Below are 24,318 nucleotides of genomic sequence, written 5' to 3' on the forward strand. Positions count from 1 at the left end.
CCAGAGAGTGAGAGAACCAGAAATGAGCGAACACAGTGGATGAGCAAGCGCTCCAATTGCACTAGCTACCGTCTTCTTTGCCACTAACTAAATGCAGATTTCACAGCGATGATCGATGTTGATCAGCAGCTCCACACGATCGTGTTGATAGCGTGCACGAGTTGTTTGGCGCGGTATGGTGCATCCCAACCGGGCCCAAGTGGAGCACGCGACGATTGGTTGTCGCACTCGACAGCCGGACCCACAGCGCATTTCGCCAGCGAATGGGAAATGAGTGCGCACGCGAGAACAATTGATTGCGAGAGTGTATACGGCGCGAGTGCTCCAATAAAAAGTCAACTTATCGCGCGCTCACGATCATTTTTGTTGGCAATGCGCGCCGGTTAAGTTCGTGGCAAGAACGGTGAAAAGTTATAAAAGCAAGTTAAGAAGTTAAGTTTCGAAAATGTTCTAAGTTGTTCTTGAAATTTTTTGATAAACCATAGACTTGTGCAAGTCAAAGTGTTAAAATTCAAAGCGCAAATATTTTTGTGAACTGTTAGTGTAGTTGAATAATAAATTTTTTCCGCATATCGTGTGCTTGAAAATAAATGCCTGCATGAGTTATCACACAAAAATGGCGCCAAATCATCATCCTCATCACTTTATGATGCATGGCCTGCCGCTGGAGCCCGTGTCGCGCACCTACCAGTACCGCAAGATTATGAAACCGATGCTGGAACGCAAGCGACGCGCGCGCATCAATAAATGTTTGGATGAGCTGAAGGATTTGATGACCAGCACTTTGCAAGCGGTAAGTTGTAGATAAATTAGAATATATGAAGCTCTAAAGTTGCTTTTGAGATAGAAGATTGAAGATTTGTAGACCGCGATACTTTGCTTTTTATGAGTCGCACCAATATATTTCAAAACTAGCTTTTGATCAGCGCAAACTCTTAGCGAATAAGATCATTGGAATCATATAAACAAAGCAGCGTTGACTTCGCTTTTTACTTCTACCAAAAGCGTATTTTTGGCTTTCTTGGTCTAGCGGGCACCTTCGATATTGAAAACATCTCGATTCATTACCAGTGACAATTGTTAAATAGGAAGATTTTATCTTTTTTGGCCTTAAATAATATTTTATACTGGTGAATTCTGAGCAAATTTCATCCATCGAAGCTCACTTTTATATTTTTATTTAAATCGCCATAACTTCACTTCCTGTCAGCCAAATGCCTAGAAATTGTTAGCCTGTTCCCGTAGTTACTTCAGGATTTAGTCAGAAACAGCCCGCAGTTGTCCGGAAGATTGTAATGAAGATACAAAATTTGTTTACGGAAACGACTTCAGACTATTTCTAACTAATATCTTGAGGACGGGAACAGTCTATTTGTATGAAAGTCGGGAAAGGATTTAGCTAATAAATGGCGCTGCCAGAAGAACCTCTGTTAGTAGTTAGGAGTCCTAATAGTAGTATGCGTTTTAATAACTCCGATGAATTAACAATTAAGTTTTGCATTACTTCTGATTGGCATTGGTTAGAAGACTTCCTATAAAAGCTTTGCGCTCTCAATGACATACAACTGTAAATAAAAACAAAATATTTAACTCCCAATACAGCTGAAAATTCACTCCAAGCCGATGTAAGCTGATACAGCTAAAGAAAATTAAAAGAAAAACCACTCTCAACTCCAAGCTGAATTTGCAAATCCTCCTTTCTGACTGATGAGAAATATTTTTTTTTCCACATTATCGCTTCTTTATTAATTCTAAATAAAAAAGCTTTTTCCATTTTTCCATTGAATTTTGAGATCTTTTTTCACCATGAAACTTCTGATTGGTATACTAAGTCTCTAAAATTACATCTTAACTCTTCACTTCGAAAGTAATCTGTATAGTGACTCGTTTAAGGGCAGCGGAACCAAGGCCGTCTAACCTTTTTCTTCTTCAACACTACTTTTGGTTGGGTTAGTGGTGAGCCGATTTCCATTACACCAAGTGTCAATCATATTCAGTGTGATTTGCAGAGATTGTAAAAATACTTGCAAAAAAAACTATTTATGTAAATATAGAATTTAAATACGTCACAAAAAAGGATTTGCAAAACCTCCTTTTACAAAGAGTATTTAAATACAAAATAAGTATTTCAAAATACACTCCTACTCATTTGAATAGCGCAACCTTTCAATCCCCAGCATGTACATACATATGTGTAAATCCGATTTTAAAATTTCATACAAATTAAAAAAATTCCAATAAAAACAAAGGGGTGCGCTATCCTAATGATCTGCAGTGAATAGGAAAATATCCGGTATGCAGTTTTGTAGCCAATGCAACTTTAGTTCAATAAAATGAAAGTCTCTAGTGGCTGCAAAATGCTATTGAGTTTTGGCATTGTTTTTTTTGGCAGTGTCATACATGACAAAATTTCTATATATAAAAGAAAATGCGACGCCCGTCAGCAAAAAAAAAAACAAAAAAATGTCAAACATTAACAATATTTTCCACCCATTTGAAACGTGCACTTTATTGCACTTAAATTGACTGGGCTACAAAACTGTATACCTACGCGGAAATTTTTCGAAAAATAACATTAACTTATTCACTCCAAGTCCTTAGGATAGTGCACCCCTTTGACAAACAAAACAAAAACAAAGGCTTTGTTGCCATTTTTTTTAATCTATATAAAATTTTAAAATTAGTTTGACACGTTTTTTGCAGAGTTTGCGACATTTTTATAAAAAATTAAGGGATTTAAATAAAAAAAAGGAAAACTGAAAATTCTAATAATTAAAAGGGTGCACTGATGAAGTGAGGAGAAGTGTACAAATACATTTAAAAATACTTTTGAAATTACACGTGCATACAAAAGGCTGTAACTAAAAAAAAAATCAAAAATTCCCTATTTGTTGCAATGAAAAAGTGAAGAGAAAAGAATGAGTAAAGGAAAAAGTACTTAAAAATACAAAATACAAATACTGCTTAAAAATGTATTTAAAAAATATAAAAATACGAAATACTTTCGCAAATATGTATTTAAATACAAATGCGCGCTTTCCTGCAAACGACTGAGAGATCGTAATGGGCCTGAATGTTGATATAATAGCTATTAAGGCTGTCAGTTAGGCATTCAATTATGAATCCTAATAATCCTCTACATGAGCGTGAGGACAGTATCTGCTCCATGCTTTAGAGCCGAATTGCATATGCTATCGAAGGTGGCGCCTTTGAATACAAGTACTTTTTTATCGACATCACACACGGAGCTTCTAAGTTTCAAATCTTAGACTAGCTATTGCTATGTCAAATTTAAATTGAGATTACACCATTTAATCAACTTAATTTCTTCTCTTCCAGGATGGCGAAAACCTCTCCAAGCTGGAAAAGGCTGATATCTTAGAGCTAACAGTGCGCCATCTACATCGGCTGCGCGAAACAAACGGTCTCTTTGTACGCCACAGCGATACGCTGAACATGGAGAAATTCTGGGCAGGATTTCAGCACTGCGCTGTGGAGGTGTCACATTTCCTACAAAAATACGATCAACAAAACAAACATATAAATGGAGATTTAATCAAATATATTGCGAATTATGTGCCAAATATGGCAGCAGCAGTAGCGGCAGCAGCCGTCGCAACGACAGCCAACGGAACAAATACAGCGCCACCCGCCGTAGTCTCAGCTCAATCTGCGCTAGCAATGCAAGCAAGTGGCAATGGAGTTAGTTATGGCACGGTGGCCAACAATATAAATGAGCATTACCAAAGATTCTGCACAGCGTTGCGGCATATGCCAGCGGAGGCAACGGCAACCACACCAACGACGCCGCCGGCGGCAGCAGCAGCAGCAACATCGCACGCCAGGCACCAACAAATGCAAATATCCGCTTCAGCAGTTTCTAGCTTTGAACGCATTTGGGAGGCGGCAGCGCGAGCAGCAGCCACTGGCAAAACGCGAATGCATCCTTATGCCCGAAAAGTGTTGCATAATCACGGCAATGGCGCGAATGTTGAGCCAGTGGAGAGTGAGGCCGATGGCAGTGAAACGCTCGGTGATGACGTGGACTGTGCCGATGGTGATTTTCTGCACGGCGATGGCCTCGTTTGGCGTCCTTGGTGAACGCGGCCCCTAACCACCCGCATTTGCTTTGGTCGCCTGACCTTAAACGCGGATAATTTTACCCTGTTAACATAATAAAATCATGCTTAATGCAGCATGCATACCTGTGCACTTGTCTACATATGTATGTGTGCGTGTAGGACTAAGTATTTCAAAGGACCACAGCAGCAAATTTCCATATTTGTATAATCAAATTTGTTGTGTAACTGCATGGCTAAAGCTTTATTTATTTGTATGTGTTTGTATATGTATTCGAATAATTCGAGTTAATAATTTAATGGAATTAGTGCATAGAAGCTAAATATTTAATAAATATATTTACCTTGGGTAATTGCATTTACCATAATGAGTTTTGTTAGCTGCATACTTACACATGCATATGTTGTGTGCGTGAAATCATGTTTGTGTACATAAAATGTTTGCATACAAAATTGAATGGCGTTATACAACGAGTGGCGAATTAACAAATTGGTTGCCATTATCTCGGTTTAGCAGCTTTTTTTATAATGAAGTGATTTGCAAATAGAAAATTGGTTTAGGAATTCAAAAAAGGAATGACAAGGTTTAATTAACGGTATCTCCTTAAACGGAGGAAAGGCAAAAAACTTTAAAAACCTCTACACTTAACTGTCGAAGTGTATATACGATTTATGTACTTAAAAAAATCTCAGATGCGCTTTTTCAAATACATCCTTTCTAAAAGGCTCCTAATTAAACTTAGGAGGCGGGACAGACGCAACAAAAAAAAAACAAGTAAAAACAAGGCTATGCCGAAGGCTTCATGCCTTTCATGAACACCTGGGCATGAATCATGTAACTTTGAAACGATAGTCATTCAAACGATACTGACTAAAGCAGGCTTTCCCAAAGTGTGGCAAGGTGTGCCGCGAGAAAATGGAAAAAAAAAATGGATTTTTATTAAAATTGCCTTCAGCGACTCGTCAAACCCCATACGCAACACAAATGGCTTGCAGCAAAGGGATATTTCGATTGGTTTGTCAAGCCGCTTGAGTGGTGTATTTCGCTCTTAAGCTTAGTTCACCAGTACATTTTGTCAACGAAAAATTGAATCAGAAAATTTTCAGAAAAATAGCTGAAAACGTACCCTTTTCGCAACCATTTTCGGTACTTTTGCAGACCTATACCATTTCATGCTCATGAAAGGTATAAATGTAATGTCCTGCTTCGTTTACCTTAAATCAGAAATATACCCGTTTGTATTAACGCCTGTCAGTATCAAGTACTTAAGAGCAAGAGCCCAGTGAGTAGGCCCACTTGTTGTATACTTTGAGGCGCAGTAGAAATCACAATAGTGATGCGCTGAGTTGTGTGACTTTGCTGGAATAAGGGGGGCAAATCTGGCACTTTTTTTGTCACACCCGATAGTTTATTTATTATTGCATACTTCCGGGCGCTTTACTTGCTATTAAATTTAAACACCAAGAAACGCGTACATACTTACCCCTCTGAAAAACAAGAATTTAGTATACTCAATGTTTTATTGATGAACTTTTTTTTATTTTTATTTTCTTTATATTTTAATAGCAGTAATAATGTTTGCCCTATCATTTGGTATGCTTTTTGTATTCATTTATTTTGCTGATCAAATCGATCGCTGAAACGCATTAAATCTCATCGAAAATCTACGCTTAATTACATAGCTTTGTCACATTGCCTTAATTCCTGTTCAATTAATTAACTGATTGCACAAATTGCATTCAAAAATATTGTTTTTTTTTTGTTTGTGTATTTTTTGTAGCTTCACAATCGGTTTAGTTTTTTGTTTCTCAAAAATTTTAGCAATTTTTTTTTAATAAATAAGTACTTAAATACTCGTAACTATTTTCAATAGGCCGTTATGTATATTCATTTGCTTTTTTGCTTTCCTTTTTGCTTAGTTAATTAAGTATATTTATTTTTTTTGTATAAGTATGTATGTATGTATGCTTATCTTAAAAATATGGATAAAATATTATTAATATTTATATTTTGCACTAACAAAAAGGTGGCGTCGATTTTTATAGTCGTTTTGTTTCTGCTGCATTGCAGTTCATATCCACAATTTTTTTTGTTTCGCTTCGGTTTATGCATTTAATTTTGGCTTTTCATAAAAACCATTCGATTTGGGTTTAACAAAAACATTTTTTTTTTCGCTAATTAATATTTTATGCAACTACATTTTAATATTTTAATTTAGCTGATAACGGGCTGAATTCATTATTATTAGTAATTAGCAATTTTGATATATTTCTATGTGTATGTATGTATTTATGTATATTTATGTGTGTGTGTGCGTGTGTTTGGTTTTTACACCATTTTCTATAATTAAATGGACATCTATGAATTAAAAGTTAGAAAAAAATTAAAATTTATTGCTTTATCATTGCGCAATAGGCCATGCTTGCATATCTATTTTTAACTACTTTTTAGACGTTATATGTATAACTTAAGTATACTAAGTTTACCTATTACTTTAGCTTTTTTCATGGTCAATAGAAAGAGTTAGTAATAAATTATATGTGCGTTACTAATATTTTTTAAGGAGTTAGTATTAAATTGAGCCTGAACAAGTATTCGAATTTCTTTTTATTGGGCAATAAAGAGACGCCCAGTGTCAGCTTGGAGTCAAGTTTCTTTCAACTAGGCTAGGCCTCAAGCGCAGAACATAGCTAGCTGTATACCAATCGCCATACCCAAACTAACCTCTTGAGCGAATAAGCAGATTTAATGTGAGTTGAATGCTTAGAAAGATCCAAATATCCGATTAAAAATAGTAATGCTCAATAAGTGTGCACCTTTTTTTGCCTACGGTTCAATTGCAGCTCACAATGTCCGAATATTTTTATTCACGTATCCTCTGGGTAGCGACCAAAACCCCGTTTGGGAACGAGTTAAAGGGAGAAGGTGAAAAATCTAGCTTTCGCTTGATTTGGCTCGCGCCACATAAAAACCACTTTCAATGAAAAGTTCAGTTATGGGGTATGAATGGAAATGGCGCCGCTGAAAAACAACAAAGCAGCTGTCGCTGAGCTGCTTAAGTACGGCGGCGAGGAGTGCATACATCAACTCTACGCAGAATATGGTCATATGAACGCATGGCCAACGATTCGTTTTTAAGAGTCCTCTGCGCAATCCATAATAAAGACGACCCCGCCGTGTGCGCAGGATCAGTTTTCTAAGCTTAGGTTACCAGGTCTTAACGAGCGTATTGTGTAAGAGACTGAAGCCCAACGTCAAAGAGATGATTTGGCCCCCTAAGAGTGGCGTCAGACCTGGAAAATCCACCACAGATCAGATGATCATAATATTCCAAATTTTGGATAAGACTGGCAAGGATAGAATCGACACACACCATCTGTCTGTCGACTTAAAAGCCGCTTTCAACAGCACTAAACGAAGTTGTCTTTATGCCGCGATGTCCAAAATTTGGTATCCCCGCCAAACTAATACGGCCGTGTAAAATGACGTTGAGCAATACCACCGCTCGTTCAGAATTGGGAAGGAGTTCTCCGAGCCGTTTGATACCAAACGAGGTTTCACACAAGGCGACTCCCTTTCGTGTGATTTCTTTAATCTGATGTTGGAGAAGATAATAAGAGCCGCAGAACTGAACCGCTCCGGCACTATGCTTTACAGGGGCGTACAATTGCTGTCGTTTGCCAACGATATCGACTTCATAGGTAAAAACAAAAGCCACGCCTATTCTGTTTTCTCGGAATAGATAGGGAAGCAAAGCAGGTGGGTCCGGTGGTAAACGAGGACACAACGACAAACAGGCATCCACGTCACTGTCGACGGTTTCAAGTTTTTAAAAGTAGATGACTTCGTTTAATTGTAGACCAGCATTAACAGCAATAATATTGTCAGCGTTGAAATCCAACGAAGAGTCACCCTTACCAACAAGTGCTACTTTGGACTGAGTAGGTAAATGAGGTGGCTCTTGGAGATCTGGAGACGAAAATTCGGCAGAATATTTACAGGCCTTTGCTCGTTGGCGATGGCGAATCCGCAGACGATAAAAGTAGGCATAGTGCGACGAATCAAAATACAGTGACTACGTTAGTTTGATCATGTCGTACGAACGGACAGAAGCGCTACAGTCGCGATGCGGGTAATAGAGAAAGGTCATGTCTGCGATGGAAAGGCCAGCTGGAGAAGGATTTGGCTTCACTTGTGGTCCCTCATAACCAAAAGGTTCAGTACCACTGGAGTACTTGGACAAATAGAAAGCAGTTAGCATATAACTTCTGTAAAAAAAAACTGAGAAGCTTTGAAAGACTGAAAAGTTGCAGCGGCGACCAAGCGCCATTTCTTTTACTTTGGATGGAAACAGGCGAATCCAGATTTGAAAAGACCACTTAAACAAAGCGCTATAGCACAGCGTCCAACGAAAAATGCGATAAGTTGGAAGCCACTATTCTGCGAGTTTTCTAAAAGAAAATGTTATGCCTTCCGAAAGCAGTTGTCAGTTTTAAATAATTACTAATTGTGCAGTACTGGTCACTAAATATGTCCTTAGTATTATTTGCCAAATTTGAATAGCAAAATCACTCAACTATTCAATGGTGCTTCAATATTATATATTTGACTTTTTGGACCTTTTAGTCCAAGAGTTTAGTTTTAGTCTTAGAGTTTTTGTAAGGAAATATTGGAAACAAATATTGACTGTGCTTTCATATCGATGCATATTTCTTATGTTTGTTGAATTATATGAGTATTGTAAATTCTCCTTTTCTCACCCACACTCGTACTTATTAATCACATTATTTATTTACAATCGGTTTACGTATCCCCTTTGACACATCAAAAGGAAATACCTCAATTGATTGGCTATTCATAATAATTAAATTGCAATACGTTATACTTACGTACATAATTATTTTAATTACATAATAGTTATGCGAGTTAATTGATTTACTGTAATTGCAAATATATTTTTACAGTTACAAATCACACACTTTGCAAGCTTATTTTAAGTTGTAACATTTGTGTTGATAAGCATTTTTTAACTTTATATTTTATTAATAAATATAATTAGTTTTGAGTCAGTTGAAATTACATACATATTTTTACAGGCCTTGAAAAGTTTTGAGTTTCTTTAGTTTTATTTGTAACTTAATGTCACAGTTATTTATATTTAAGTGTAAAGTAAGCGCTTAAATTTGATTGTTGCAGCTAAGTATTTTCACAGTTTATTAATTTCAAAAGTATTTATTTCAATAGTAAATAGCATTTCTGAGGCATACAAATACTTACACTGATATATTTAATTTTATTTTTTCTAGATTAATAATTAATTGTTAATAAATGAAAATAAAATATTTAAGCGTTTAATTTACAAGCAGCTAGCGATTTCAAGTGAGTAGTTGTTGCGGTATTTTCCTTTTATACAATTATTATCTGTTTTTACTTAGAAATTTTAGTGCGGTGCGAAGATTTCTACTTTCTATGAGCATCATTCATGAGTGAGAAATATTTTTCTTTTGGTGATTGGTAGTGAATTTTAAAATAATTTCAGTTGCGAGAGCTTGCTTAGATTTGAATGTGTTTTGTTTTAATATGTAGATATGTAGCTGAAGAAAATTTAAAAATTTTAAAAGGCATAGAAGTTTTAGCTAACGAATAATGATGAATATTATCAGTACGCTATTAACTTTTTACATTATAAACAAAGACCGAAGGAAAATAATAAATTAAAAAGTTATTTGGAGTCTATGTAGGACATTTAAAAAGCTTTATTTCTATGTAAATAGTTACCTATTGGGCCATATAAAAAGCTCCAGCGGATTTTTGGATAAATTTGAAAATAAATGTTCTTTATTGAAAATCTATTTTTTTTAATCAGTGACCATTATTATCTATGACCATTTGCCATTCTACGGGCAGCTTCATAATTCCGTTGGTGTGGGTTAGAAACGCGCGTACGAATGACTAATACTTCCACTCGGAGGCAGATTTACCCATTGTGAATGCTCTCTATGAGTGCCAGGAGGAGGCACCTCCTTCTAACCTAAATTAATCCCTAATGTCAGTACAGACTCTGTCAAAGCATTTACCATCCCGAATGAAGCGGTGGAGGTTCGATATTTTCACCTCCATTATCTCCCCCAAACTATTGAAATAGTGTGACCCCAAATGCTTGAGACGCCTTGTCTGGAGAGCTGGGAATTGATCTAAAAATTGGTGAATCGATTCCTCTTCATCTTCATCCCAACAACTTAAGCAGAGGGAGCTTGTTGATAAAGCACAATGCCCTGGGTTGACGCCGGTTACAGCCCTTACTGCAGATTTGTTTAGTGTCAATAGTTCTTCAGTACGACTCTTATTGGGTCTCGGTCACAAGGATCTTGAGTTCTCACAGTCATCCCGATTGATCCATAGGTCATTAGGTACGTACATATGTGGTGTATCCTTCAACCCTCCTTAGCAGAAAAAATCGGGTAGGGGGTTACACGCTTCGCAAATTTGCATTTCCGAGCAAGTCCGATAAGTCCAGGAACCCAACAGAGAGAAGTTTTGACGTGACTCAGTGAATCCAATATTGCACGACATTTCCGAACTGCTTTCGACTTTACCACCTTGGAGCCTAATGTTTTCAACGCCGCCTGGCTGTCAACGAATATAGTGACGTTGCCTGACTGAGACTAACTATCCCCTATGAGACAAGAAGTTGCTTGGAGTAAAGACCCCAGCCGACACCTTTTTACATCTTTGAGCCCTCGGTGTAGATTAGAAATACCATAATTTAATTAGTGTATGGGAATCTTAAAACTGAAATCCCAGGATGACGTGAGGTAATCAGTTTCGACATCTAAGTCGGACTTGATTCCCTTCGCTATTAATTACCTTCAAGACCACAGCGTGCCCGCAGTTGGTCTGCTTGCACAATTTTGATTCCCTCAGTCTAAGGGCCCCTTTTGCGGCTGCACCTATTACAAATAACTGTGGTGGCTTGTGGTGCGCTTCTCACGGCACCTGATATACCGAGGCTTGCGAGTCTCTCCACTATTCCTATTATACCCTCATTGCCGCTATTTTAACAGGCGGATGACTGTGGTTTACATACCCTGAATGATATGCGATGACAGCCCCAGCTCTTCGCGAAAGTCCTTTTACAGTTATAATATACTGGTACGCCCGTCTTTGTTTTTTCGTCTACGTTGCGCCTTCACACTAGTCTCGCCCAGCTTTGGTAAGGGAAAGTCCGGAATTTTTGGAATGTCTGACCGCCCACTCACCCCGACATTGCAAGAAACTGTATGGTTGAGTACTGGGCACGGAAGAGTATCGCCCCTTGAAACCTTATCGTCGTATATAGAGCAGCTGGGGACGCCCAAGAGCTCTTGTGGTTCAATTTTGGTCAGTTGGGCCTCAGTTTCGCGAATGTTGGGCGAAAACTAGGAAGCCTCAGGTTTAAATATTGGGAATGAACCTAGATACATATATGTATGTCCATTGAGCATGTCACTTCCTCCCTGCTCGTCGTTAAGGTGTCCCTTCTTGAAAGAGTTCGCAAGCTAAGCACAACGACGGAGATCGCGATAATATATCTTGCCAATATGTCGGTAGAGTGCACTCCTTTCTCTACAAACACTGCGTCCACCGTAAGTGTTCGATGAGCAGAGCAGTGAACTGTCTCGATTGTACGAGGGCACATGCAATTTTGCTGCTAAGAAAATTTCAGTACCATAGACGACTAAAGCCATCAGTGATGAATGAGTTCAGTTCAATACCAAAATTTCAAAACAACACCACTCTCCAACTGTCAAAATATAAAAATCTGTACAAATGCACTAACCGTGTGATTTCGCCTTAAGATTCATAAAAATCAGTTATTTTATTTTTTATTTTTTACGCAGCCAGCACTTGTTTAAAGATAGCTCGGGAGCGATCCTTACTCCGTGCGTGAGAGTTTAAAATTTTCACACAGTGGGGCAATCAATAAAATAAACTATAAAGTAGCCTTAAAAAGAGATATTCAATATTTAAAAATTTAAGAAATAAATTACTTTTGAAAACGTAATTTTTATAATGAATTCTATTGCTATAAATAATTAATATCCTTTTAATAATGCCACTTTTTATACCTTTTAAAGCTGCATTACCTATAGATGTAAAATCTGTAGATTTTATTGCCTTTGTGTCTTAAATTCTTCTTTAAGCACAATTAAATCAGTAGCAAATATTATTACGATATTTCTCTTATGCGTCATATCATTCGCAGTTTTACGATGTACTTAAAAAAGTAAATATAAACAACAAAGAAAAGGATAAATAATACTAAAGCTATGTTGGTAAGAAAAACAACGGAAGCTAAATAAAGCATCATGCGAAGGTAGGAACAAATTATAGAAAGGAAAGTCAATAGCAGGAGTAGTAAGATAAAATGGAGAAAACACATAAAATGTGGACAATAATACATATATACTTTTAAGAACGAAATGCTATAAAAAGAAGTAGCAGTAGGTATGCAAACAACATTTAGATATAACACATATAAAAGTATGTACGTTGTTCTAAAAATGTTTATTATTACAGATATGCATATGCATAAGACTGGACTGGACAGTAGTACTTAATAAGATATATGGATTTGTAGCAAAAAAGCATTTGTAAAGTTTCTTATTTAGAAGATCTTGCATATATGAATGTATGTATGTGTGTATAAAAATGAAGCCGCAGACGGTGTACAAATGCAGGAAAGGCATTTTAGCTTACAAATGTGTATATCAAAATATATATATTTAGATATATACGAGTATGTGCAGCTAAGATTTTAATAAGAAATACATAGAAACAGAAGGTACTGGTTTAAGGCAGAGGATTTTTTATTTATTTAGTAAACATGCAGTTAGTGCATTTGATAACTATTTATTTGCTTGCATTTTTTTGTCACAAAATTAAGATATTTTACAAATTAAACATTTTTTTTTTGCGTTGGTCTATTCAAAAATTCGCAAATTTTTGACCAAGCTTCAATTTGAAATTAGATAAGTGAATTACGCTACTCTACAAATTTTGTGGTAATCGCGTGAGCTCAAGAAAAAATGTTTATCAGGCTAATTTTGTGTTGCTGAGTCCATAAACATTACTCATTTTTCTTTTGAAAGAAGCGTTTTTGAGATTTTTTTCGAAAAATATGTTTTTTTTGCTACTTTTCGCAGTTACTCGTCAATATTTTACGAAAAAATCAGCGAACGTATTTTTGATTGTTGTTGTTTTTGTTTTTTGTTTTTTATTATCTTAAAAATTTGGTGTAAAGATAAATCACTACAGTAAATTTAGAGACTAGGGTCATGAAAATTTAATGAGAAACTAAGATGTCCTGGAGCACTGAGTAAAAAATTCTGGGTGCAAATTCTAGAAGAAAAGCTTATTTTCGACCAAGCGCGTGATTGTGTGAAAAATACAAAGTTAAAATTTTTACTAAGTGCTCCATAACATCTACATTTCTCATCCGATTTTGATGATTTTAGGTTAAAAATTTATTTTAATAATTAATCTTTTACATACAATTTTAAAATACTCCAAAAAAATCTTCAATTGAAAATGTGTAATTTTCAAAAATTATTGAAAATTTCAAGTTTCGCAAGTCGGTTAGGTCGATTGCATGATTTTTATTAGACACTGACGAATTATTGCGAAAAGTACCATAAAACGCGTTTTTCGAAAAAGTCTCGAAAATGCTTCTTTGAGAAAAAATGTGTATTATTTTCGTGTTCATCGACCCAAAGTCAGCTTATAGCGGTTAATTATTTTTCGTCTAAACTAGTGTTATAGTTCTAATAAAAGGTTTTATATCTAACTTTTCTATTAAAATAAAAAAAAAAAACTTTGCTGTATTTTTGTTGAAATATATTTAAATTATTTATTTATTTCAATTTAACAAAAAAATATTTGACTTATTTAAGTACATTTGATTTGCTTGAGTTTAAATATACATTCATATATAAATTGCTGCTTAAGCAACTTCTTTTACCAACAAGTTGCGTTATGCAACAACTTTTAAATTAATTTTTTTACCTTTTTTTGTTTATTCATACAACTGCATTTTATTTGTTTTCTAAAACCAAAGCTGAACCACATATAAAACAGAAATTATTTTAGATTGGTGATACACTGAAAAAGATAGTTGAAGTATAAGAAAATCGGGAACATAGAAAGTGGACATAAAACTGAGTAGAAGGTTTGAAAAGGCTAACTATATAGGGAATGTGTGTATGCTCTTATGTATGTGTAAGTGTGCATTTAAGTTCACTGCAATTCAAATTAAGCAAACATTATTCTCACTTGGCGGTACGTCTTTATCTTGTTCAGTTTTTCGGCAATCAAGACAAACTGCTTTCAGTAACGGGGAAACTGATAATCAAATAAGGCGGAGGACGTATGCTTCATTTCATCTCTTTTTTTAAACAATTGACTTCAAAGAACATATTAAATATACGCAATGTCTTTTTGCTCCACTCAATAACATAAATAAAGAAATTAATGTTAAAAATTTCAAAGAGATTACCTAAGAAAAAATAATAATTTCTCTATCAAATGTAGTGTTTCCTAATAAATTGGAGCAAAACGGGTTTTCTTGCTTAATATTGATAACACTTGTCGACAAAAAATCCGACTTGTGGCATTTGATCATACTTTCTTATGTTTAATTTCCGCCGAATCTGTATATGAAGTCAAAACATAAAAAAGTAGAACAGTTTCTGAGATATAGCCACAGTTTGTTTTTTTGAGATCTGAAAAGAGTCTACCAACTCAATAACAGTTTTTTTTTGGTATAGTTGCCCAATCTAAAACTTTTTCTTACATTAGTGAAGCCTATTAAGTTTCCCATCATCTACGACAAAAACATTTTCCAACCGAACTACTAGCTTAGGAAGCTTACATGTGGATTTAATAAGCTTCCCTTATATCAAAAACAATTTAAGATAGGACAATTATATTGAAAAAACTGCTATTTAAGTGAGCGCATTTGTTTAGGATCTAAAAAACAGTTTGCTATGCCTTAAAAACCATTGCTACTTTTTCTTATCTTGACTACATATTCGTATTCGGCGGAAAATTTTACTTTAGAAATTATGGTCAAATGCCACAGGTCGGAAAATTTATTTATTTCTGTAAACTTGTCTAACTAAATAAGCATACCAAATAATTAGTACATATTTGGAATTTATGAAGTATACTGAATCAAGCTGTTTAGGTCAGTAAAACCCTGCTCCGTTTTTGTGCATAGTTATAAAATATTTCGGAAAAGTAATTAGGTAATTTAAGTAAAAATGCATTACTTAAATTTACATATGTTGAAGATGTGAGAAAAAATTTTTAACGTGTTTTTTTTCAGCGTAGAAAAAGTGTTTATAAATTTGGAAACATGCAAATAATTTTGTAAAGTTCACATAGAAAAATGTTCAATGCCAAATAAATTGCTAGTATAAATATTAAATATACATATATAGTATATCAAGGGTAATCTTAGAAAAAAAATCATGCTTAAAAATTTGAGAATTAAAAAAAAATAGAAAAATAAAATAATTTTGCAAAAGATATTAAAATACTTACTTTTTGGCTTTGCTTTTATGTAGATATGTGTTGAATACATAATTCTACTTAATGAAAAATTTTATAAGAATTTCCTACAGTGCCACAATTTAACGGGCTAAAAATGGTGACGCTAAGGCCAATCGCCAATTGTTAATGACTTCAACTAAGTTTACATTGTTTTGTTATGAATTATTTATAATTTATATGTTTCCTATACATCTTTTAACAAAAAAAGTTAAAAAAGAAACTGAACTGAACTCATTTCTATGTTCAACTAAGCCTGACTTGACCTTCCGCCATGCACCAGGGTATGGCATATTTTATTTTAAATTTTTATTTAAAAATATTGCTACTGAGACTGGTTTGTAGTTCCAGTTAGGTTGCTAAGAGAGCCTTATTAGTTCGGACTCAGTCCTGTAATATCGATAATTTATCGTAGTTTTTCGGCTCGTCAAGCCCTGAAAAATATCCTTGATAAAAAAGGGACACACGCCACGAAGCAAACATGAAAGCCACCTATGTATATATATAAATACATACATCACTTTCGATAGGCCCGTTAGTGTCTGTTAAATTAATTAATCATTCCAAATTTTTTTTTTATGAAAATTGAAAAGAATTCAAATTCTAACTGGGGAAAAAATAAAAAAAAAAACAAATTTTTGATAGACTGTTTGATTTTGTATAAAAGCCTGTTCCCTTACAAAAAAAAATCAGGCTACTAATGAAAAAAGTCGATGGATAGAGAAAACAAGAATTAGTGGAAAAAAAATGAGTTAGGATTTTTTGTATGAAATATGAGCAAGATATAGTGTTTGTTACTCATGTGTACATGGCGTATGAATATTGATTTTCTTCATGAGTATTTTGACTTTTATGTAACAGATTAGGGGAAATAATTACACATAAACTGTTATTCTTTAAATTTTTTCCTGTTAGGGTTTGTTTTTTTTAATTTTTTTTATACATAGAAAAAAAAATCTGGAATTATTAATTAATTTCTCCGAAGCTATAAGGCTATCGAAAAGTGATGTATGTACTGTTATTCGTATTAAGATTATTCAATTGAATCGTAATATATGCGTGATTAAGCGAAACCACTTTTTTAGCTGAATAACGGGGAAATTAACTAGATTTTTGCAATCAACGAGCAATTCTACATATGTAGGTATTGGATAGTGTCATCCAGGGAACATTTTTAACAGGACATCTGTGAGTTAATCCTTCTTTTCAACTCTTGAACTAAAGAAGTAAATTACTCCAACAGTTTGAAGATAAACTCAGTATTTGAATATTTTTGCCAAACCATTGTGATGATGAAAATTCTGTATATTAAAATTCAGTCCCTAATCTATTGATAAAGAATAATTGAATAAAATTCTGTTATAAGTTTGCACACCAATTTTCTTGCCCTCACAACCAGGCTTTTTGTTCCCTAATTCATAATTCATAACAGCTCTAAATGAAATAGAATTTTCAACATTTTTCATGAAATTGGGTTACACAAAGATTATGAAAACTATGAAAACACCCAACCATGTTTGAAAAAACAGTCCCCATGTTTGGAAAAAACAGTCATATAAAAAATGTTTGAGGGTCTTATAAGAATTTAGTTCTTAAGCGAAGATGGAAACTTGAATGATTTCTAAGTACATATTTAAGAGTTGTTTTAAAATCTCCTCATATGCATAAATCGAAATTATTCGCGAGTCGTAACATAGCTACTAAAAAAATTGCTATTTTTTATAGCTTGATTGGACTAAGATTATTATTATCAGCGCTTAGAAATTATTGCACTTCGCTACCTATTCAGAATTTGCAGTTGAATTTTCATGACATGAATATTAATTTTATTTTTATTTGATTATTTAAGATATTAACTTGAAGCTTCAAGGTAAGTGCAAAGTTTTTAACGTCTTGAAGGACGCTTATTTAAAGGAAAAAAAACAAAGCAATTGATTTTTGAAGATTTTTTTTTAAATATTCTAATAGATTTCTTTATGAGTAATGAATTAATATAATTAATTATATTATAAATTGGTGTCATTGTTCATAACAATTTCGTTTCTTTAAATATTTTTCAATGTTTGCCAAACTTGCGTGCTGTGCTTCAGATTATGGGCCCTACACACACCAAAAGTTTAGGCTTACTTTTTATGTTAGAGGCCCAATATCTATGCAGAAGCTTCTGCGCAGGCATGCATGTTTGATTAATAAATATTTTCTTTATCGCAACTGGCAATGTTATCTGTAAAGCACTCAAGCCTTCAAAATGTTTTATGTTTATTTTTAAAGTGTCATAAATCACTTCGTACCTCTTGTGCCTAAATGACCGGTCACTTGTATCTGGACGCGTTGGTTATTTGGCAAAATTCAGCAACCAAAAGTAAAGGGTCTTGTTTATGGAGATAGCAAGATTTTCAGTTGCAATCGGTACAAGTAACCGGTCGTTTAAGCACAAGAGGTACGAAATGACTAATGCCATTTTCAAAATAAACGGCTCACTTATTTTGTTTCGACTTTAGTGCACTTTATATTTAAGCACATCCTATTTTTAAGCACATCCTAAAAATGTATTTTATTTTTGTTGTCACTTGATACTTGTGTATGCTTATATACATATTGCAAATAGAAAGTGTGAAATTTGATGCTCTTAATTTTTTCCTTTTATCTTATTTTATTTTTTTTATTTTGTTTTTGCAATTGTTCAAAACGCACCTTTGTATTCGACCTTTAGCTACAGTGGTTAAAGTCAATTTTAATTTCCTCTATGAATTCCAATATTACTTCCGCGAAAACTTTTTTTTTACTTCCTACAAATCTGCTGCCTAGAAGTTGGCTTTTTTGGTTGCTTACTTTTATTTCAGTTTTTCTCTAAATCTTGTTGGCTGCTTTTGTGTATAAGACTGCCAGTTTCAGGCAGATTTTGATTTCTATTTCGTTGAATTCACTAAAACTATGTTTGCGTATGCGTGTGTGTGTGTGTGTACGTTAGCGGTACAACAACAGTGTTTTGGTGTTGCAACTTGGCTGGGTAATCTACACTTAACCCGTTTCACCTACGTTGGCTTTGAATATAATTTGCTATTTCGTTTATTTTTGCATTCTTGAAATACATTTTTTTTTGTTGGGTTTTCGAAGCTTTTCTACCGCTTGCCTTATTACTTGAAACTTTTTCGTTTGTATGTTGTTGTGGTTTTTCATAGTCTAACTCCATGCTAAGTAAACTAATGGCTGTTTTTTTTTTGTATGCAAGTATGTGTGTATGTACATTTGAATATATGCAAGTACCAGCTGACTGCCATTGACATAACTCAGGTCTACGCTATTCATTTGTGTTTGTGTAAATTAATGTGTGCTTCTTCCTTTTGATTATGACTCATCTCTCATAATTCATAAATATTTTTTGCAAGAAATTATATTTACCACCCTCCTAGATTTCCTGCTGCTTCTTTTTTTCTTACTATGTATTTAGTTTTTTTTTTTATGATTATTTCTTCATTTTTTATTGTTTATTTTCTTAAGTTTCTTTCTTTTGTTTTGTTTGCGCTTTCTCGTTTAATCTGTTACAGAATTAAACTAAGTCTCTTTTGGTTAATCACCACCTAAACTTAACGCCTGCACTATACGTGGATCAGCTTTACTACCCTCACGAAATTCGTCGAGCGTCAACCGATCATCGTGATTTTTATCCATTTGATCGAATATTTTATCGACCCGTTTTTGCGGTGTATTCTCCTCCTCCGTCTGTGGTTGTTGGCCCTATTAGAGGTGGGGGGTATAGAAAGTGATAAATTTTAGTGTGAAAATAAAAGTGCATAGATAATATGTATGTAGGCAATGGTGTTTGCGTACATATGTACATAAATATAATTTAAGAAGGGGATTTAAAACTAGAAGAGCATTAGTTTTTTATGGTTAAAAACTGTTTTACTTACCACCATCTGGTATATTGCATCCACTATGTTGTACATTTCCTCCCTCGTTATGTAGCCATCATTATCCACATCGTACAACCGGAATGCCCCTGGAAGATTACATAATCATGTAGGATTTATTCGTGATAACAAATATTTTAATAATTTAATTAAAGGCACTTTCCGTACTTTGCTGTAATTTAAAAGACTCTTGAACAGCTAGTAGATACTATAATTTTAAAAAAGAGCATCTATGCTTATAAATATCTACTTACAACAGTAGGTTTCCTATATATTTTATGCCTAAAAATTAACATATTAGATATTATTTTTTCTCATCGAAATTGGTCCTATTGTGTTTTCAAATGTATCCCATAAAATCATATTTTTTGGTTAAGGTATGGTGGCCCAAAATTAATCATCCATTTTGCTTTTCAATAACTTTTTTACTAAATAAAAAAAAAAGTTTATTTTGAGTTACGGAAATTTTTATTTGGCCCTTTGCTGTTAAGTGACAAAGATGATATCCGTCATGTGACCATGATATCCGTCCATGACATTCCGCAAGATTTCCGGCGATAACTGTTCGCTTTCATGGCGAATTTCTCCTTAAGGGCTGCGTTTTTATGGGGCTTTTTGGCATAAACCTGCGACTTCAAATAGTCCTAAAGAAAGAAGTGATTAAGAAGAAGGGTGTTTAATTTTGCGCCACCTTGTTTAAGGTGCATAGTTGGAACATCAGCAACTTGAAAAACACTTTGGGGCACGAACTTCCGCAAGCCGAATTATGTATTTAGACCTCAGCCTCGCAAAGGCCAAATGACTTTGAAGAAATTGTGAAGACGATGCCATGGATCGGGTGTTATATTTAGTCTCACCACGTGTTTAGAAGGGAGCGATAATTGGTGGTGCCACTCCGACTTATTCGGTTTAACGGAGAATTCTATTCGAAGTGAAGAAACAAGGGCTGCAATCAAAACTGGTGAGGCAATGTCGGTCCACTCTTTCGGTGGCCTCAGAGTAGTCGTATTTTTAAATTAGGCTGATTTGGTTTACAGTGCATAGCGATATTGCAGATAACAGCAAAGCTGACAGGGCATTTTCTGAGTTGTTTCTTTTCTCCTGAGAAGTTGTTTTCATAATATGTAGGAACTCCAGCGTTATGACTTAACATCGTCTCGGAGTACTATTACCGTAGCTGTTTTGAGACTTGCCAGTACTTTCTTCGCAGCTGCCTTACGTTTTCTTTACATCAGCTGCCTGATGAACTAAATATATTTTCAGCACCCACCGTATCTCCTAACTATCTTATTTAGACAACTTATAGTTACCGTTCCTGGAAAAAAGTCATTTTAGTCCAACCAAATTGCTGTAGAGCCTTCAGATTGCCCATACGTTTGATTTGTAGTATATTTTGATTCGGACACGAGCTACAATACTCCGCGCTACGCCGTAGTTTCTAAGCCTTGTTGTTTTATTGAAAGTTTCATCGTTGAGGCTCAACCAACCGACTGTGGAACCAAAAATGCCCCCTTTTCCCATACTAGCATTAAAATTGTGCTTCGCCACTCCTCAACTGCTTTTATAGCTTTCTCCGCGATGGCTACAGCCTATGAAGCCTATGAGTGTGGCCCCTTTAAGAGCATTAAAACCGCCAAGCATGGTTTTTATGAATGTCTTGGAAGGACAACAGTTTTAGTAATATCATCTTCCTTTTTCGTCGGGCTCTCGTTCCCTTCATAAATTTTACGCCGAACTTTCACTTATTAAAAGGCAACTGTAGCAGATGCCGTAAAGTGTTTTTCTCCACTTACATCACTCCGTCCAACGTATCATTTCCGTAGTGCTGATGCCTGCCTTAGGCCCAACGAGGACATCGACCTGCCGGGCTGAGCCACCATCTCATAGTCTCCTACGAGATTTATTGAAATTTTTCGTTTGAAGGACCTTTCTAGTTTTTTTTTAGTATTAATTGAATTTCTAGTCTCTTGACTATCAGTTTAAATTAATGAAATTTAATAGCTCAAAAAGTCCCTAAACAGTCGTTCATGCTCACGTATTCTACGAAAAAAAAAAAATGTATTAAATTTCCCTCTCCAACCCCACTGACTGCATGCCATATCAATATTCACAGGCATACAAATTTAATATCGTGCAAATCTCTGCTTAGCTATTCATACCTAGTAATTTGCAGTAATCTACGTGTGCGGCGTATATATTCCTGTTTTTACTTACATTGCAGCTTTTCGTCCAGGTTGCCGCGCGATGTAATCGATAACGCTCGAATGAACTCCTCAAACTCAATCGCGCCATCCTGAAATAAAGAGAAGCAAAGAGGGGGAGGCGGAAAAAAGAGAAAAGGGCAGAAAAGACAGAAGCGAATAAACAAGTAGGTAAACCGTGAGCAGTTAAGAATAAGAGAAGAAGAACAATAGAAAAGTTGAAAAGAAAGCAAGAAGTTATAGTTCAAATTCGCTGTTGATTCATTTAAAAGTTAAAATTTCATTCAAGCTATTGACTTAAGGAAAGATACACAATCCTGAATGTATGCAATATTCCATCGAAATGTTAGGAATCGATTGTAGTGAAAGGAATTGAATGAAAATAGGTTGTCTACGATTGAATTGGATTAATAAATGAGCAGCCAATTCGCGTAAAAGCTGCAGCAAAATTAATACTTTCTGCCACTGCCAAATAGAACAATGAGAATGGACGACTACAACAGCAAAGCAATGCTGATTGTTGTTTTTACAAACTACCGTTTTGGTTGCGTATGTATGTATCTATTATTTTATCTCTTTCTCCTCTCCTTCGCTCTGAATGTCATTGGCGACTGCAGTGACTAACTTACCTCATTTTCATCGAAGACACGAAACACCAGCGAGGCAAATTTACTGGGATCTCCTTGCGGGAAGAATTGTTTGTAAATTTTAATAAAACCCTGTAAAGTAAAACAAAAGAAAAATTTGTGAGAACATAAATACAAAATTCGTAAAATTACTCGTACAACAGAAAGTAATAACAAAAGTAATCTTGACATGTTGGTGGTGAAATGCAACGACTTTTGGTGTCGGTCGTCAAGTGTACTGAAGAGGAGAAGTAGAGCACGCAAGTAGTAAGCGTTTGTCCTGGTAGTATGTGTAAGGGCTGTGTGTGTGTTTTTTCTTGTAAAGCTGGCTGGTATTAAAAGCCGGCGTGGGTGTGTGCGAACAACTGTGTTATGACTAGCAGGAAAACATGGAAGTTGGCAAAGTATGGCGCCATGTTGTTTGTTTTATTATTAAATATTTTTTATTTTACTTGTACTCGTAAATTTTGTATGATTGTTTTGCAACACTTGTGGTAGTTGTTGTTGCCGTTGTTAGTTATTTGTATTTTGTTGTTGTAGCCTGTTTGTTTTGTAAATCAAGTGTTTCGGAATAAGAGCTTTAGCAAAGCATTGGCTAACTATGGCAGTGTTGGTGCTGGCAAATAGCGATGACGTCAGCGCACAGTGGTTTAGTTAAATAAAGGTGGGATTTTTTTTTTATATATATTTAATACAAATCCTACATCATCAAAATCTGGTCATACAATATACGATAAAATTTTCTGAATAACTCGACTCTAGCGCCATCTGGCGAATTCATTTTTCTTAAAAGTATGTTTCAACGCACCCCCAGTACAAGTTTCTGAGATGTTCCATCTCGTCACTCTCCCAACAGGTACGTCAATAGCGGACTTAAACGATATTAAGTCATCATGCATGCGGTCCAGACAGTTCCCGACCAAAACTCATGCGGAATTGGCTGTTAGCGCTTAACCATTGAATAAGCTACCTAAACCACCCGTGCGACTACACCTAAAAGGACTTTTTGTGAAGAAAAATACAACAACCTTGAAAAAAATGCAAAATCGTAGTTCTATGCACAAGTAATCGATACCTTTCCAATACTGAGTAGGTAGTACTGATTTGAGTAATATCTTGATGGTACCGATTTAGCCCTACTTTAAGGTACAACCGTTTTAAGGCCAGTATGCAGCTCTCAAAAAAATGGTCATGAAAAAAATGTCCGTTTAGTGTGTGTTTCCAAGGAATTTTGACATCTGATACTTCACCGGCCTGTTGCCGCACTCTTTCCTCAAGACATAATGGAACGGGCATATATTTCTTTTGCAAGCATGGGTTGCCTCTTTTTTCACAAAAAAAAATTTAGAAAACCATTCCTAAACCATTCTTAGCCATTTCTTTTACGTCATTTTATATGGAGCTTCTTCTTTTCCTGAGAGCTGCATGCTGGCCTTTAAATGTAAAGTGGTGCGAAATTATATAAATGAAAGAGGTGCAATAAGAAATTTTTAACAGAAGAAACCGAAATATTTCTCTGAAGGCATTGCATATTTTTAGGCACACCTGCTGTTCGCTTATTAATGTTTGTTTACTTGTGTATTTGTTTACTGAAACGAATTCCAGAATCCCAGCACGGGTGTTTTTTTTTATCTACGAAAACTTCTATCGAACTTGCCGCACCGTACCTCTGCCTTCAACTCAAGCTACATTTCAAGCATAAATTTCATTCATCAGGCATATTTTTAGGCGCATAGCCGTTGAAGCGAAGAAAATATTATTGTTTTTGTTATGGTTTCTGTTGCGAGAGTGACGTGGGCGTCTGCTGGCTTGTGTATCGTTTGCATAACGATGAAGCGAACAGCTGACGGCAGAATATTCGTTTAATACGTCAAGCTGCAGTAACAACACCCAAGCCAAATGCATATA

General features: G+C 35.1%; 2 protein-coding genes across 2 annotated transcripts in view; one reads left to right on the top strand and one right to left on the bottom strand.

The window, feature by feature from the left end:
* The first annotated feature begins 299 nt into the window (after window positions 1–299).
* Window positions 300–4,331, top strand: LOC118733516 (enhancer of split m7 protein-like). Its single transcript, XM_036462934.1, has 2 exons — window positions 300–793; window positions 3,340–4,331. The coding sequence occupies exons 1-2, from the start codon at window positions 599–601 to the stop codon at window positions 4,099–4,101; spliced, it is 957 nt and encodes a 318-aa protein (XP_036318827.1). The 5' UTR covers window positions 300–598; the 3' UTR covers window positions 4,102–4,331.
* Window positions 4,332–18,302: 13,971 nt separating this feature from the next.
* LOC118733517 (frequenin-1-like) overlaps window positions 18,303–24,318 on the bottom strand; it is a 181,018-nt gene continuing 175,002 nt past the window's right edge. Inside the window, exons 5-8 of the mRNA XM_036462935.1 lie at window positions 22,414–22,503; window positions 21,798–21,876; window positions 19,584–19,672; window positions 18,303–19,407 (exon numbers count right to left, since the gene is read on the bottom strand). Of these exons, the coding sequence (XP_036318828.1) occupies window positions 19,240–19,407; window positions 19,584–19,672; window positions 21,798–21,876; window positions 22,414–22,503 (426 nt within the window). The 3' untranslated portion in view covers window positions 18,303–19,239. The remainder of the gene's footprint in view (window positions 19,408–19,583; window positions 19,673–21,797; window positions 21,877–22,413; window positions 22,504–24,318) is intronic.

This window comes from Rhagoletis pomonella, unplaced genomic scaffold (genome assembly GCF_013731165.1).
Source record: "Rhagoletis pomonella isolate Grant_MI unplaced genomic scaffold, Rhpom_1.0 Rhpom_scaffold_00002, whole genome shotgun sequence".
NCBI lineage: Eukaryota > Metazoa > Arthropoda > Insecta > Diptera > Tephritidae > Rhagoletis > Rhagoletis pomonella.

What these genes read in the sequence shown, in the direction of transcription:
- LOC118733516 (XM_036462934.1), top strand. Translation starts at nt 599, where the DNA reads ATGAGTTATCACACAAAAATGGCGCCAAATCATCATCCTCATCACTTT. An exon ending in TGACCAGCACTTTGCAAGCG is followed by an intron (nt 794 to 3,339) that starts GTAAGTTGTAGA and finishes CTTCTCTTCCAG; the next exon opens with GATGGCGAAAACCTCTCCAA.